This window comes from Vidua macroura, chromosome Z (assembly GCF_024509145.1).
Source record: "Vidua macroura isolate BioBank_ID:100142 chromosome Z, ASM2450914v1, whole genome shotgun sequence".
Classification (NCBI taxonomy): Eukaryota; Metazoa; Chordata; class Aves; order Passeriformes; family Viduidae; genus Vidua; species Vidua macroura.
In genome coordinates this window covers 1,419,139-1,436,469 of record NC_071611.1, presented here as the reverse complement: position 1 = coordinate 1,436,469, position 17,331 = coordinate 1,419,139, and the positions used below count along the sequence as shown (strand labels likewise).

The 17,331-nt window shown below is 37.4% G+C and overlaps 1 protein-coding gene across 9 annotated transcripts in view; it reads right to left on the bottom strand.

Moving 5' to 3' along the window:
• The window catches only part of DYM (dymeclin), a 211,894-nt gene that overhangs the window by 56,181 nt on the left and 138,382 nt on the right, over positions 1-17,331 (bottom strand). For 7 of the 9 annotated variants that reach the window (XM_054002973.1, XM_054002978.1, XM_054002980.1 and 4 more), the window contains 2 exons: positions 10,240-10,342; positions 1,161-1,214 (listed from right to left, as the gene is read on the bottom strand). In XM_054002973.1, coding sequence (XP_053858948.1) covers positions 1,161-1,214; positions 10,240-10,342 — 157 coding nt within the window. The remainder of the gene's footprint in view (positions 1-1,160; positions 1,215-10,239; positions 10,343-17,331) is intronic. The other 2 variants (XM_054002979.1, XM_054002981.1) reach the window with 1 other exon arrangement.

Here is a 17,331-nt window from a genome sequence, read left to right as displayed (position 1 = left end):
AATGTTCTGGAAGCACAGAGCAGCTGCAGCCTGAATGCCAAAAAACAAACCTTTAACTGAGATGTGGAAAACCCAAAACTCACAGAAAATAATTGTAGAAGTCTATGTACACAGGCACTTGTTCCAAAATTAACTATGAGCAACAGATGGTATTTTCTCAAATTTTGAGGCAAAATGCTCTTGATGGAAATATTAAAAACTGCATTACCCAACTAAATAAAATTTCCTGAAATATTTATGAAGATGTGTCTATTTTGGGAGCAAAGTTAATTTTGTGTAGCCTGGTTCTTAAAGCTCAGACAGACAGGGACAAGATGAGAGATTACTGCTGAAAGACAGTGAAGCACCTGGGTATGTTGTACATCTATCCCAGAGTCCTTCAACTCTACCTCAACAAAATCCTGTTTGTGATTATAACTGGTTACCTATAATTTACATGAAGTTTTCTAACAAACTTTAATTAACTTACCACACGTTAAGATGGTTAGTTTATTGCAGAAAAGTAATTTTATGTATCAGAAAAATTCCACAAAGCTTTTTCCCATGGGAATGTAACATGACTCTTCCTATTGACTCAATTTATCAAAATCTAGAAGATTAGTGCTGGAATGGGAAAACTTGTCATTATTTGTTCAGATAACTTTTTTTGGCTGCATTGAGTAAGCATCCTATTTCTCTGTGAGTGCCACAAATTATCTGCTAGTGAGTAGATGAAAGACCTGCCTTTGGGAACTGCAACATCCATTTTCTCCTCAGTTTATATGGGGAGAACAGATATACTTCAGATAATGAGTCCTATTGCAGTGAATAAAGCAAATTGAACCTGCAATGTTACAATACATCTTATTTTCTCTAGAACAGGATGGCTGGTTTTTGTTATTAGCCAACATTATCTTTGAGGTCAAGGGTTTGGGTTAACACACACACAAATGCTGGAGTGGAACAGGCTCTGTACACACCGTGCCAACTTGATAGCAACACAAAAATGCATCAGAACACAGTGTCTTTGGAGAATATGTTGTTCAGGAGTGGGCCATGGCTCACCCAGCTTGGGCTCCAGCCTGAATATGAACAAGAGCAGCTCTGGAAGAGCTCCACCACATTCCAGTGACATATCTGAAGGGCAAATTAAAAAAAAAAAAAAAAAAAAGGTATCTTACGTGTCTCAACTTTGTTTCAGAGAAGTGAAGGCAATCAGACATCTCCCAAAAGTGCTGGGGATAACAAATACAGGAGGATTAAACAATGGCAATGTATTAAAGGCTTTTCTCCCCAGAGCCTTCTCTTCCCCAGGCTGAACATCCCTTAGTTCTCTGCCTCTAACTCAGAGATTGTTAAGAATTGCTACTTTTTGTCCAAACTGTGGGTCATAATTTCTATAATTAACCAATTCTGTGGAAGAATTCCTATTTATAAAAGCTGATTTAGCATATGAAATGTGCAATGTATTCCACTAATTCACTTACTTCCTAATCAACAAAGAAATTGGGAAATTAGGAGAAATAGCTGATTACATGAAAGGAAATTAAAAGTTTATCTTTTTAATTACACCTGTGAAAAACATTAGGGTGTCTATACAATTCAATAAAAATGAGTAATAGACTCTTATAAATTTCTGTTTCTTCTAAATACATTCTCTAAATTTTCTGAGAGGCTTATCAGGAAGGTATTTCATAGAGAACAAGAATCCACTCCTGTCAATGGGGATAAACAAAATGTAAATTCTCCCTTCAACATTTCTTTAATGCTGTTTTCAGGCCAGGTGATGAGGAAATCAGTTTTCATTAAGAGGCTTATTTTGCTCCGTGTGATAGTTCGTATGAACAGCAGAGAGGAGCCAATCCTTTTTCAAAATCCACTTTTGGTTTTGGATTTCTGTCTATATTAATATTTTTTTTTTATCCAAACCTTTTTCTTATTCACTTCATACCAAGACTGCCTTTTAATATGGTTGACTCATTCCCTTTAAAATACTCTCCTTGCCTTCATCCCATCATTCAGTCTCCTGGCCACCCACACTGCCAATCAGCAGCAGTTGTGTAACATTATAGGTAATATTAACAACAACCACCAGTGGGAGAATTGCCCTTAGCATGACACTGTGAAATGCTGCTCAGGGGGCACAAGACCTCTCCAAAAAGATAAATTGTAAACTGGTGAGATTAACTTGCTTCGGTAACATGGACACAACTTGTAATAAATGTGGCTCTGCAGACGTAGAAAATGGTCTTGTTTCAACATTTTACAGAATTACAGAACTGTTTAGGTTGGAAAAGATGGAGTCCAACCATTCCCCCAGTACTGCCAAGGCCACCACTGACCCATGTTCCCAGGTGCCACAGACACACAGCTTTTAAACTCTTCCACAAATTGGGGACTCCACTACTGCCCTGGGCAGCTGTGACAGGGCTGGACAAGCTTTTCCATGGAGGAATTTTCCTCAATATCCAACCTGAGCCTGCCCTGGCCCAGCCTGAGGCCGTTCCCTCTCCTCCTGTCCCTGTTCCCTGGAGCAGAGCCCGACCCCCCCGGCTGTCCCCTCCTGTCAGGAGCTGTGCAGAGCCACAAGGGCCCCCCTGAGCCTCCTTTTCTCCAGGCTGAGCCCCTTCCCAGCTCCCTCAGCCTCTCCTGGGGCTCCAGCCCCTTCCCAGCTCCATTCCCTGCCCTGGACACTCTCCAGCCCCTCCATGTCCTTGTTGCCCAGAGGGGCCCAGAGCTGGACACAGCATTTGAGGTTGTGGATGTTTCAGTTCAGACAGATTTGAGCATCACCACAGGTGAATAACTTCTTCCATTATTTTATCCAATGTGAAGCACACCATCTTCCTCCTAAAGCATGTTTCTCGAAGTCACCGGGTCTTGGTTTACCCTAATCTCTATTATTTTCTTTGTCTTTCCAGTGCCAAATCACAGATATCTGCAATGAAGGAGCCTAAAGATCTTTGTTTGTTTACTTTTCAAATAACTTCTTAGTACCCTTTGATAGAAATGGATGACTTTTTTTTAAACAACAACTAAAAACGTACAAAAACCTCACTGGTTAGTCTGTAAATGTCCCTGAAAAATATGAAGAGGAGAAATTGGAAATGGAAGGTACAGCATGTTCCGCCAGTATCTCACAGAGAAAAAGCAGCACACAGAATTACAATTACAATTAGATATTTAGTACCAAACAGCCTAAAAGGTTTGGTACATACTTTCTTCCCCATCCACTTCCTCTACTTTATATGGCTGCATGTTTAAAAAAACAATTACTGGGATGTTTATAACATATGGTCACATACTTATGGTTTTTAAGCACTACATTTTTCAATCAAAACCCTGCGTTAGGAACACCAGAAAATTGTTTTAATGCATTGTTGAAATAGATTGCTGTTATAAAAATAAATCCTACTCTTTGGAGAGCTACTGCATTAGGTTGTTCTGTTTCTCTGTGGACATCTGACCAAGATGAAACATCCAGGTGAATAATTGGTTTCTGAGAAACCCTGAACAACCCACTCATGTGAAAGAGGCAGCAGGAAAAGCATCTAATGACCAAATCAGCAAAGAAGGGTGCTTTGGGGATCAGTATTGCTCCTTTTTTCATCCAAACACTTCAATACTTGCCATTAGTGTGAATAAAACAAATGTTGGTTTACATGGCAGTAATAGTTTTGTAGAGAGGCTTATGAGGGCTTTATCTTAATAATGTATCACATTTTCTATCCACAGCTACACCTAAGACCCTTCTAAAACACCAGCATTCCCAGGCTTCCAGTTCTCTCAAATGCCACCCAATTAGCTGTGCAGGAGAAAAATCAGCATACAAACTTCTCCTGTTTAACTTACAAAGGAGGTGCAAAGGAACCCCAAGATTTCATCATTTTATAAGACAAGCTCTTACAACTTCTTCAGTTTAATCATCTTCTCTTTTAAGAACAATCATTTAAGCAGTCTTCTCAAAAAACATGGGTTTTGAGTGCAGATTTTGCACAAATGCCATAATTTATACACTTTACGCAAAATAATGACAATGTCCTAAAGCTCTACAACTATTAAAGACGAAAAAGTAAAAAATTATGATGTTCATGTGTGGTTTATTTCAAATGTTTCTAAAAAACATGGGGATTTGAAATTATTTAGTAGGTGTTTACACTGCTAATGTCAAAAGTTCTTTTACTTATTTGTTCCCCTTTCCCATAAACCTGAAGAATGAAAGATTTTCAATTAGGTGATCATAAGATGCTACTGACACAATGAATGTTCTTTCAAACCAAACGAATTTTCATCCTTATTTCCCAAAATAAAGAGAAATTCTAAGTGAAATAAGGCTTAACACCATCTATGTAACACAAATACCAGACACAATGACACTTTTGTGGAAGTCCTGGGTGATGAAAGATTATCATCCTTCTGAAGAACATCATCTTCATTTTCTTCAATGTATTTGTCTAAAAACCTTTCAACCACAAGTAATGTATTTGTAAAGACACCAAAAAACCTGTTAGTTATACTGATAGTTGCAAACACCAGCTGCAAATAACTATCAGTACTTCATAGTAATATACAGAACTTTAAACAGACAACTTTACCAACATCTTTTCCACAGGATTTTAGGACAGTTATTCTGTTTAAGGATAATTCATGCAGCATTTTCTTATGAAAGTTTCAATTCATTTAAAGGAAAGAACTGATTAAGAATTCAGACAGAACTGCAGAATTCAGCTATTACTCAATCGAAGAGCTTGCTTTGGATTTGGGTTAGGTTGGTTATTTCAGTCTATTCTGAAATAGCTATTTTTTTGGTGGTATAAAAATAGGGGGATTAGGTAGGAGTAATATTCTATAAAATATAATTCATCTGGAGGAGGGTATGACTAATATTTAGGAAAAGTATTTTTAGGCCCTCTGCTCAATATCGGAGACAGGCAAACCCAAGAATAACCTGATATTGAAATTGTTACTTCATCAGCCATCAAGTCAGAGTAATCAAAAAGGAGGTATTATAGTGCAAAACAAGGTGACTCCCCTATTAAGTGCAACTTGAACAGCTAGAATCCACATACTATACAAAACCCACCCAGTACTATATTGCTTTACCATATGCTTTCATTAAATAACACCCTAATAAAAATTCTCTTGTATGATCACATTTTAAGTTTATTCCTCTAGACAACATGAGAAACTAAAAATTCACACACAAAAATGAAGTTTTTTAGACCATTAATGATGCATGGCTAAGTAATTAAAAAAATCTTACTGGGTTTCTTGATGACATTTTGAAATGAAAGAAAATACAGACCAAAAAAGCTACTGAAGAGACCCAGGCAGTGCTTTGAGTGGTTAGTAGGTGGTTTCTGAATTTTAAAGAAAGGTTACGACAAACAAAAAAACAAAAAAACAAAAAACAACAACAACAAAAAAAACAAAAACAAAAACAAAAAAAAACCAAAAAAAACCACAAAAAAACCCCAAAAAAAACCCAAAAAAAAAACCAAAAAAAAACCAAACCAACAAAACCAAAAAAAAAAAAACCCAACAAAACAAAACTACCTTAGTTTTTTTCCTCACTCCAGTATTTGACAAATATGGACGTATCTCAGTCAGCAGTCTTGATTTAATTTGGCAAAAGTTTCCTATTCTGCCAACACTGTTCTACATATTTTTTGTGTTCTTAGCAGTTACCACTGAGCAGTACTTTACAGACTACCAGCTGAACAACATTAATTGCATCACACTAACTCTATTATGGCAGACCAGTTTATTTGGAAGTAGGTTTAATTTAATTTCTGCTTCATTTCTGGAGTCATCAGATGATTGTGGGGAAGATTTCCCATTTCTTCGTGATAGCACACATTTATAGGAGAACACTTCTATGTGATGGCAGAGCTCTGCATTAAACTGTTCTTTAGATAATTAAAAAAATCAGACAGAGCTGCAGGATACCTAATGTAATATTAGATACGCAACTACAGAACATATTATAGGACCTGATGAACCTAGAGGTCTTTTCCACTCCAAATTGCTCTATGATTCATATAATCCTAGAATGATTTGGGCTGAAAAGGCTTACAGATCTTCTCGTTCTAACCCCCAAAATATCACAACGTTTATTTAAAGGCCAAATTGTTCACATCATTAGTGAGTAAAATACTTGTTTGCTACATACTGGATTAAAAATTAACTTCTCTGCACATAACTGAATCTGGAACATTAATAGATTTTAGATCTGTTCCATTATGTTTAAAAGACAACAAATACTGCAGTTCATGGACCTGATTTTACCTATTCATTAGCAATTTCAAGTTTCTAAGATAAATATGGAGCTCTTAATTATAACAGACAATTTCTTCTTTGGAAGTAAATGACGCAGGGGAACCTTTTTACATCTGTTGATGTACGGGGGAGAGACTGGGCTGGTTCTCTCTTGGGGAAACTCAAACGAAGGACTATTTATGAAGTACTTGGAGGTTTGAATATAATCACATGTAATAACAAGATATAAGCTCCCACCCCCCCAAATTTCTTTTTTGTTGAAACCACTTTTGTAATACTGCTTTTTAATAACCCCCATAATGGCCGAATTAGAGGGACCCCAACTGAAGTCATTCATCCCACATAAAACAAACATTGCTTTTTCTTCTTAGCTTTGTTTTACAAGCTACATTACTTCCAGATGACGCTCGAGGGGCCTAGGAGTTTCAAGAGTTAGATGGTTAAACAGACAGCTGCTTTCTATTTACCATATAAATCAGGGAAAAATCAAAGAAGAATCTAAATATTGGAATTCATTTAGCCCATTATGGAGCACAAACTGAGGGGGAAAAGAAAATAATACAGAAATCTTGTCATCCAGATGCAAAATTTAATTCTGGTTATCAAGATGAGAGAAAAACTCATCAACATTTGCAGAATTCCAGCCCTCCACGAAAGCCAGCTTTTCACAGTGGGTAAATTTACTGGATTGGGAAGGAGTCATGAAAAGTCAGCTCTGATTGGGAACTCTCCCAGTACCACCAGGCTTTGCTACTGCAGACTTTATACATATAACTACATATTAAAACATATAATTTTATACATACACATGCACACACAAAGCTCTCTACATTTGTATTTTTTACATTTTCCCCTTTGAGTTGCCAAAAGGCTTTTATTTCTATGCTAAATAACCCAAAAACCCAACAGATTTTGGACAGAGGATTAAAGGATGGCTCTCCATGTATTGATTAATGTATCTATTAATATGAAAAGTTTGATATTACACTACAAGGTTTCTATCCCAAATTTCATCCACCACTGATGTGCTGTTTAAATGACAATGTTATGTACTAAATAATTGAATATATTGCCACTAAGTGGGATTATTTTTAGAATTTCTCCTAACACATTTAAGCTTCTTCTGGCTAGAACAATTTTGTTTTAAACCCAAAATTTAGGAGGTAAGACTCAAATGATGATGCCTGCCAAACTACTTGAATCTAATACTATACTTACATTTGATTTTTAATTTCCTCAATTTTTGCATTAAGGAAATTGGGGTTTTTCTCACATCAGCAAGAAAATGACATAGACTTGCCAAAAATAAAAATTTACTCTCTTCTTTTCCATAGAAAGAGTTAAGGAGAATCTCTTGTTACCAGCTGTAGTTTAACAAGCAGGGGAAGCACTCGAAAATCATAAAGAATACTATGAAATCCTTGAAAAGAAATTTTTGGGTAGATGGTAGCTCAAACAACACATCTGATGTGCCACTTCCCAAGAGAAGTTAGCATGTCTCTAGTTATGCTGTTAAGTACCTCTGATTTGATAAATTGCATTAGGCTGTAATCAAATTACCAAGAAAATCATTGATATGTTTACTTAAGTAATATGTCTTGATTTAAACTGAAAGAAGCAAAATTTTCAATTATTTTATTACCAGTTTTCTTGTTTGCTAAGAACATTGGAAAACATGCTTTCATTGAATGTAAGAAAGCAAGAAAGAAAACTTAAGTGGACTCTTCCCATTTCCAATTGGATCATATGTAGTATTTCAAAACAGGTCAATGCTGCTACAAAAAGAATTAATAATATTATGGCTTATGAAACAACAAGTAAATTACTTAGCATGAGAATTAGTCTAACAAAGGTCGTGTCTTTGAGGCAATAGTGACAGGGGTTGGTTGTCTCTGTCCTGCTGCCTTCTGCATCCTGCTCCTGAATCCACCACACTGACCAGAGTTTATCAGGAAAGGACCAGGACACCGGTCCAGCCTCAATAAATGAAACAACTTGGTCTTTTCTTTTGTAAAAACCAGAAAAACCCCAGCAAGAACAATATCAAGGCCAACAGGGTCAGCTCCTTACTCCATTTTCCAGCTCTGCTGTTACACCACATACCTGATGGCAGACTGAAGCAGATAACTCACAAAAAGAGCATTAGTAAACATGGTAAATGCAGAACTCAATATATTCCTACCACCATCCCTATAAGCTTAGGGACTGTGTATTGGGTCAAAAACTTACTAGAATATAAAGAGTACTACTGTTCAAACACACAGACAATATCTTAAACAGCACCTAGACTACTTTTATGTGATTTAACCCTTGGATTTGGGTTCCATGAAAATTCCCATTTGGATATCAGAGCATAGTAAGAAAATTAATAATTTCTAAATTAAAGTGAATAAAAATGGTGAGAAAGGCATTTTTTAAATACACATTTGAACAGAACCTGCAAAGAGAACTGTTTGTTAGGCAAACCTCCACCTCTCAATGAACAAACCTGTGCAGAGCAGGCAGTATCGGAATCACCCTTTTCCTTAGCTCCACGCTGGGATACAGAGGTAGAACATGCTTCAGGACTTCTGACATTTCAGTCCCCTCCACTCTTACACTCCTCCTTGTTCTTACACACAACATAAACACAGGCTTTCAGAAGCAGAATATGCTGAAGTGATGAAATCTGGCCTCAACTTTTTTTAGTCTACTGCCTATGTTTCAGACTGAGCTGTAACATGAGCAATTTGGAGAGGAAAAAGAAAGGACCAGAAAGCCGTGCCTTAATAGTTTACCTTATTGCTTCAAAATACAGGCCATGAACTTAATTTACTTTCCCCTACACTAATCTTTCCAAGTGCTCTCTTTCCCCCTTCCATCCCTACATCATACCAACAGTAAAAAGATAAAAAAATCACTGGAATATCTAAGCCTCTTGGCTGTACTCCAGGGAGCTTTCCCAGCTCTATTAGCTGCGTTGTTCAGCTGTCTCTGTATGTAAGGGGATAACTTCACACAGAAAGCCTTTCCTTAACTGCAGTATTGTTTACATCCAGCAAGTTAAAAAGTTCAAAACCTATAAAATATTTTACAAGCATTGTATTCTTACACACCCTAAAATATATACCTTCATATGTAGGTTATCACATGCCTATGTGTGCCTATGTGTTTTGCAGACATGTGTATCATGCTGTTTCCTTATTTAAGTCATTAAACTATTATATCAAATTATATTTTTAGGTATTTTTATATTTAATGCTAGAGTAGAAGGATAAGTAAAGTCTCAGGCATGAATATTCTGGATCATGTATTAGCCCTGAAAATAAAAGAGATGATATACTTTCATCCTCAAAAATCCCAAGCAAATGATAAATCAACTTTTCTTTCCTGCACACAGTACTGCAGTGAGGGTTCAAAGGAGTACAGACCAAAGATACTTCACCAGCACAAAGATATTCAAGTCATCTCAAGACGTCTCCTTCTTCCACCCAAAGCAGAGATTTCCCAGCAAGCCATGCAATTAAATACAAAATTGTTGCCTACTTGTGGGCACTGGCTCAGCAAACTGGAGGGAACTGTAAGTATCCACGTATTCAGAACATACTAATTTACCCCATGACTCCAGTACTCCCTCAGAGGTTCACTGGGAATTGTTTTCAATCATTTTTAGGCATTTTAAGATTCTGTGGATGCTAAATCCCAGTTCTTAAAAATGCCGTTTTCAACTGTGTGATTTAAATACTCTGAATTACAAATGGCTTGAAAAGAGTGAGTTGACAGTAAGTGTCTTCCCTCTGCATAGCTGTGGTTCTGTTCTGCCATTTCTAAGTGTAATTCTTGTTTTTTAGAGATGTTTCAGACATGACATCATTCATACAGGTTCCTGTTTTTTGATGTCGGTGATTGCTCAGCTGCCACACTCTGAGAATTCTTTGCAGATTTAGGGATATATGACTTGAATTTCGAAGCACCCATTGCAACATTCATTTTGATACTCACATAATCAGGAAGTGGAGAGTCGTTTGAACCCAAGGAACCTCTCAAGGACTGCGTGGCTTGCTCCAGCACTTTGTTGTGTTTTTTAGACAACAGAGAAAATAGACTGGGGGGAAAAAGAAATTAAAATAACTTCATGAGAGTGTCCTGAAATAGTTAAGATTGTTCAGAAAGGAAAGAAGTCTTATTATATACACAAAAACTTTAGAATGCAATGCACAATAGTTGTATTATTTATTTATTTATTTAACATCTGGGTAAATAACAGCAGAGTTTGAATCAGAAACATTCTATACAATATATGCTCTGAAGAATATTTTCTGTTAATTATTAAATTCTTAAAAGTCAAACTGTCACAGAAGGAATGGCATACATGCAATTTTAGTTCATAAATAGTTTGTGTTGACTAGAATGCAATTTTTAAGTGCAGCACCTCATGCAATACATTGTAATACATACTTAGGTATCTCATATATTATCCATTTTAATAATCTATTGTTTAGACAGGAGAAATCCAAGTATATGACAGAAGCTTTGTGTATTTCGAGGCTGAGTTATTGCACTTTACTAGTACATATTATTTTCTAATTTATTTTAGCCTAAGTCAATGAAAAAAGGATTACATTAGCTTTATAATCTGTTGAATCAGAGGTACATACACATACAGACAAATAAACATATTTTTCTTGTATTCTGGAAAAAAAGCAGGGCAATGACACTCACAGCGGATGGTGTAACCTGATTTACAAGGAGAATGGTGGAAGTCGCAGCCGTGTGCAAAGGCCACCAGCTGAAGGCCACCATGCTCAGCAGCAGCAAGGAGTCAGATACTTTTAAATCCCTCCAGAGATGGGGACTCCACCAGTGCTCTGGGCAACCTCTGAAAGAACAACCCCTTCCATGGAGAATTTTTCCCTAACATCCATTCTAAATCTACTCTGGTGCAACCTGAGGCCATTTGCTCTTGTTAGGTGTCAGATGTTGTTAGGCTTTCTGCATTTAAACACATCATTTGGACTTCTTTACTTCTCTTTGGAGCATTACAGGACTTCTATCAGGTTTCCTAGGATGACTATGTGTGTTTCAGAGGGTGGAATGGTTATCTTGTCCCCAGCTCTTGTCACCCCATTGCCAGTCAAGAGCCTCAGGAAAAGGCTTTTCCAGCACCCCTCACAGCCATGAGGAATTAGTTACATTAACTTACAGCTATTAGTCAATACCATTAGAAAATTCCATGTTAAAAGGGGAAGAAGCAACACAGAAATTGAGATATATTGGTAGCTTTCTGCCTTTTTACCCCTCCCATATTCTGTTATTGCATTCACAGACTGAATATTTTTAGATTAATAACTGGATCTGCAAACTGGTCCTTGGTAGGAAACAGCAGCACTATTTCTGCAACCATGGGTATCTTTGAAGACTTAGATTTCAGAGATACTGTCATCAGCACCATCTAGTGCTGTGGAGACAAAATAATCAGTTAAAAACAAGTTGGAGATGCCTATGGTGGGGTGCAGCAAAACCAGGTTAAATCTGGTGTCTGCTCCAGAAGATGGAGATAATTTCACAAAGAGAAAAAAACTGGAATAAAGCAGATTTCCAACCAGTAGATTTCTTCTCTAAAATACATAAAGTATTTTGGCTTTAAAGGAAATTTAAATACAAACAAAGAAAAGGGATCAAGATTTTGGAAAGCGCATGAGTTCAACGCATGTGAAGAGGAAAATGAACATAGAATGGTACTCTGCATGGAAGCAGAATAGCAAAAAGTAAATTTATTTATTCCAACAGAAATGTAGAGAATCGGGGAAAAGCAGAAAGGAAAATAACGGACAAATTATTTCTTTACATATTCCTTAAGTTGTTTTTTTTTTTTAATAATTAAGTGTACTATAATTAGAGTTTATGGCATAAGCAAGATCTTGGTGGATGATTTCCAGTTATAAAGCAGTAGTGCAGAGGTTTTTGCTGTCTTTCCCCTTGCAAAGTTCTGCTTTCCAGCCATAAACTCATGTCCTTCACACCATGCTGGGACAATTCTTTGTGGGACCACTGCCCATAACGCAGACACCTTAAAAAAACTCAACACAATTCCCTCCTCCATCCATTGGTTATCCTTCTCCAAGGGCCATCCTTTAGATAAGCACAAGGGCAGGGATACATGGCACGATTTTTCATACTGAATTTTTCATAATAAAGATGCATAGAACTGCAAACTCAAAGAGCTTCACAAAAACACTACAGCTAAACACAGAAGAAAAAAAAATCAAGGCCAGATATTGTAATTAACAAATGGATTTGGAGCTTCCTAGGAAATACTGTTGCCCTCTAAATTGGTGCAAAACTTCAATTCCAGGTCATTCACTTATTACTATGCCTCTATCTCTATCTCTGAAAACCCCCTTCATAAATATCAGACTAATTTTTAAAGTCTCAGCACAGAGTTAGTTACAACCCTCAAAAGGCATCTGTATGAAGTTTAGCTCATAAATACCTTTCATCACCAATAAATGCTGCGTTCTAAAAGAGTTTCTTGATTTTGCAGGAGTCATATCTCCAGTGTATGTAATGTTTTAGGCTTGATTTTGATTTTGAAGGCATGAATAGTGCTATTTTAAAAAAGTAAAAATCCTTTATAACAAGATTGTTCCCCTCTTCACAACAAGATACAAGGTCCAGAAGTGGAAGCTGCGACTGTCTCCCAAATTTCCCTCATGTGTCTTCATCACACATCTATTTTTGCCCAACTAAAAGCCAAGTTGAGATCAAACAGAAAAATAAATGTATTATGTTGTCACCAAGGGCAGTGTGCACAGGCTGACAAGAATATGGATTTTTCTACCGGAATACTTGTCCTCTTTCATCCACTCTTCTCCATTAACTGTCAGGTGGGCTATGGAGCTTGACAGCCCTTCAATCTCACCCATTATGTATGTTTCAAAATAATAAAGAGCTATGTCTAGAGCAATGAAATCATCTTGGTACCCCTCATCTCAACTCATCTCTCCCTCACAGAAGTACATCCAGGCCAATGTATAGCGAGCAAAACAGTAAGTTGGAATAAGAGCAAGATGAGGTAACAGCTGGCATCTGTTAGGAAGATTAGGAATCATCAGCTGGCATTATCAGGAGAAATTCCTGGCTGTGAGGGTGGTGAGTCCCTGACACCGGCTGCCTAGAGAAGCTGTGTGCAGCTGTGAACCTGTGTCTCCAGGTCCCTGGCAGTGTCCAAGGCCTGGCTGGACAGGGCTTGGGGCAACCTGGTCTAAAGGAAGGTGCCCCTGACCATAAACAGTGTTATCTTTAAGGTCTCTGCAACCCACACCATTCTGGGATAATGTGATCCATTTCGGATCATCAAATAGCACCAGCGATGAGCTCAGCCAGCAAAGAAGACTAAAGGCTGAACAACAATCTCAAGGTCCTGTGGTTGTTTGTTTTTAAGGAATTAAAAACAACATTGATTTCCTACCTCCCTTTACACAGCAGTTTTTAATTTAACTCAGGGCTAAACTTCAATAAGTAAAAAAAAAATAATAAAGACTAAATAGTAATGGTTGCTAATACCAGTGAATTGATTAAGTGCTATTTGCACACACAATAAAATGCAAACCAGTAATATATGAACTTAACACTTTCAAAAAATCAACGCCACAAAGCCTGTAGATCCCAAAAGGAAAAAAAAAAAAAAAAGCTAATAAGGAGACTCATTTAACAAGTGCCTCAAAAAGTCTAATTTACATCAGTTTGAAACAGCTCATAAAACACACTTTTCACATCAAAAAAACAATGTATAAAATGCAGCTTTTATAACTAAAAAAATGGAAAAAAAGATGTGGGAATGAAAATTAGAAGTTGAAAAGAAATCTGAAGTTAGAAAACCTTTTCTGAAAGCTTTGAACAATGAGAAGGAAAAGTAGCAGTCTACTTTATTTTAAGGAAGTGAATAAGATTCTCCAAAATAATGACATGCCAGTTTGTCCTGAGCATAATACTGGAAGACTGATCGTGAAACTCATTCCAAGGAGGATATCACCAACACTAAAAAATATACCTTGTTGATGGTCTTTCAATGAGACTGCAAGTAAAATAAAGCACAATAGTAACCTTGTTGTAACAGGCTTCTACAAACCATTTATATTAATTTATATTTATATTAATTTGTTCCATGTGAGATTTTTTTTTAAATTAATACAGTTGAATAATAAAAAGTAACATGGGAGGCATTATATGAACTGAAGGTGAGATATCCCAACAGTCTGAAAAATATTCTTCAGAGGGCCAAACAGGAATACATTCTTGGGCCATCTAAATACCAAAAGCTAATAAATACTTGATCAAGCTATCAAAATACTTTCAATATACAGAGAAAATATATAAAGTGACTTATATGGATATACATCAACAGTAATGAAATGCCAGTGGTCTGAAGTTGTGCCAGGGAGGTTTAGGTTGGAGATCAGGGAAAGGCTCCTCCCCAGAGGGTGCTGGCACTGCCCAGGCTCCCCAGGGAATGGGCACGGCCCCGAGGCTGCCAGAGCTCCAGGAGCCTTTGGACACCAGGGATTCACAGGGTGGGATTGTTGGGGAGCTCTGCAGGAGCTGGGCTGGGTGATCCTTGGGGGTCCCTTCCAGCTCAGGGTGTTCTGTGATTCAGTTAAACTTTCCAAATAGCACAGTCACTACAGGAGTGATAAATAAAGAGAAAAGGCATTTAAATTAAATTTTTCTTTACCTTTCAAGAAGCTGGACACAAAACAAACTTGCTGAGCATTAATGCAGCAACAAGCAATACAAGCTGCTCCCTAAGTATCAAGGATTTCACCGTGGGAGCAGTAACCAAGGATGACCAGACAGCAAATTGCTGCCTATAATGCAACAAAGCTGCTGAAAGACTACCTGTCTTTGACTTTAACAAAACTATGGCCCGTCATGACAAGAAAGACATTGAGGTGCTGGAGCATGTCCAGAGAAGGGAACAGAGCTGGAGAAGTGGCTGGTGCCAGGTGGGTGTCTGTCTCTTATTCCAGGTAACAAGTGATAGGTCAAGCAGAAATGGCTCAGGTTGTGCCAGGGCGTTTAGTTTGGATATTAGAAAAAGTTTCTCCATGGAAAGGGCTGTCCAGTCCTGGCACAGCTGCCCAGAGCAGTGGTGGAGTCCCTATCCCTGGTGGTGTTTAAAAGCCATGTGGATGTGGCACCTGGGGGCATGGGGCAGTGGTGAGCTGGGGAGTGCTGGGGAGCAGGATTGGTCTCAAACTTAGACGTCCTTTCCAACCAAAACAATTCTATTATTTTATATCCAGTAAAGCTGTACTGCGCAGCAAGTGCCCCTGGCATCCTGCATGAAAGATTTTGAAACAATTGTATGAAAATGCACAGGTTCTAAACCAGAAAACATACTTCTGCATGAAATTCTTGAAAACTCATTTATTCAATGAATTTGAGAAAAGAGTGATTTGACCAAAAAAACAAAAATATGCAAATGGAGAAAGGAAGCTTGCTTACAGAGTATTCTACAAGATACCAGAATTACAAGAAAAACAGTTATTAGAAACTTAACTATCATTACATGGGCACAGACCCCCTTGCAAAGGAGGCTGGAGCCAGGCTCAAGATGCAATAGATTTCTATTTGCACTGTCAAAGCAATGGTAGAGAGGGAAGAAAAACCTGGGAGGAAAGAAGACAATCTTAATACCTAGGGTATGAGATGAGCTTAGACTGATGGTGTGATACAAAGAAAGAGATGGAAGCGTGAAAAAAGGGGCACAGAGAGAAACAAACTGATGGCATTAGCAGAGGAAAGTCAGATTGTGTTATATGACAGCAAGAAGGGGTAAGGATTGGACTTCTCACAATTCAAATCACTACTGAGCTTCTAAAGGTGAATTTTCATTTATCTGAATATCTAGAAATATTATATATGCTGAGTAAAGAACTACTTGAGGACCAAAGCACCTCTCCACTGAATTTATTTGAAGTTTGGAAATTCAGATGTTCTGAATTCTTTATGCTCTCTCTCCTAGTTCAGAAGTGCTGCCAACAAACTGAACAGCACCCAAACACAAACCACTATCTGGTAATGGAAAAAAACAGTTCCATGGATCAAAAAATTTGAGGATGAATGTTCTCAAACAATTCAGCAATACTCTATGCTGCTTTTTCTCACTCTTCCTATATACATGCCAAATGTCCTATTGTTCTCTATTTTAAAGACTTAAATATAAAGCCCTAAACATGAAAACCTTGCTACACTAAAAATACTCCTTTTATACAAAAGGATTTTACAATGTAACAATCATATTAGAAAAAAGCTCTACAAATATTTAATTTTCAAAACCTGACATCTAAAAGTTAAAACCATACCTTGATTTCTGTATATGTAAGGAACACTTCTTGGGTTTGACCTATTTTTTTTAAAAGGATTACAGCAAAAAAAAAAAGTGTGTGCTGCGGCACAAGAGCTCTAGACACGGATATGTCCCAGCACAGACATCTCCAAGCAGACAACATGAAATATCCATCTGGTTGAATAAAGGTCTGTGAAGGGTCATACGAGACATCAGAACAAAATAAATGCACTGTGCTGCTCCACTTGAAATACAATAAATGCATTGTCCCATAGACCTGTATGGGGGACAGGTTGTAAGCAAGTGCCTGTCTGTGGGCAATGGAGAAGTGCTCTGTGAGCACTTAAGGAACCCAGCACTGGGAGAAATCCATTTAGTACAAATAAATGCAGAGAAAAATCCCTAAGTCCCTTGTGCTCATCTCTACTAAAGAGCCCTTGAGGCATTCTGCATTCAAATTATCCAAGCTACAATGGCACATAAATAGAAGTAAAGAGAGACAATAGCCATGGAGAACTCCAAGGCCTTTGCAGGGCCATTTACTCCATAGAGGGGCACTGCTCTTATTTATTTGAGACCAACTCTAAAGCCTGGGAGACATTTAGGATCCCAGGAAACAGAACCTAAGCAATTAAAATATTAAATAACAGAATAAACAGAAAGTAAGAATGCACTTTTATATTTTTCTTTCTAATCTTGCAAAGTGAAACATGACTAAACTCTGCTGAATAAAGATTTGCTAT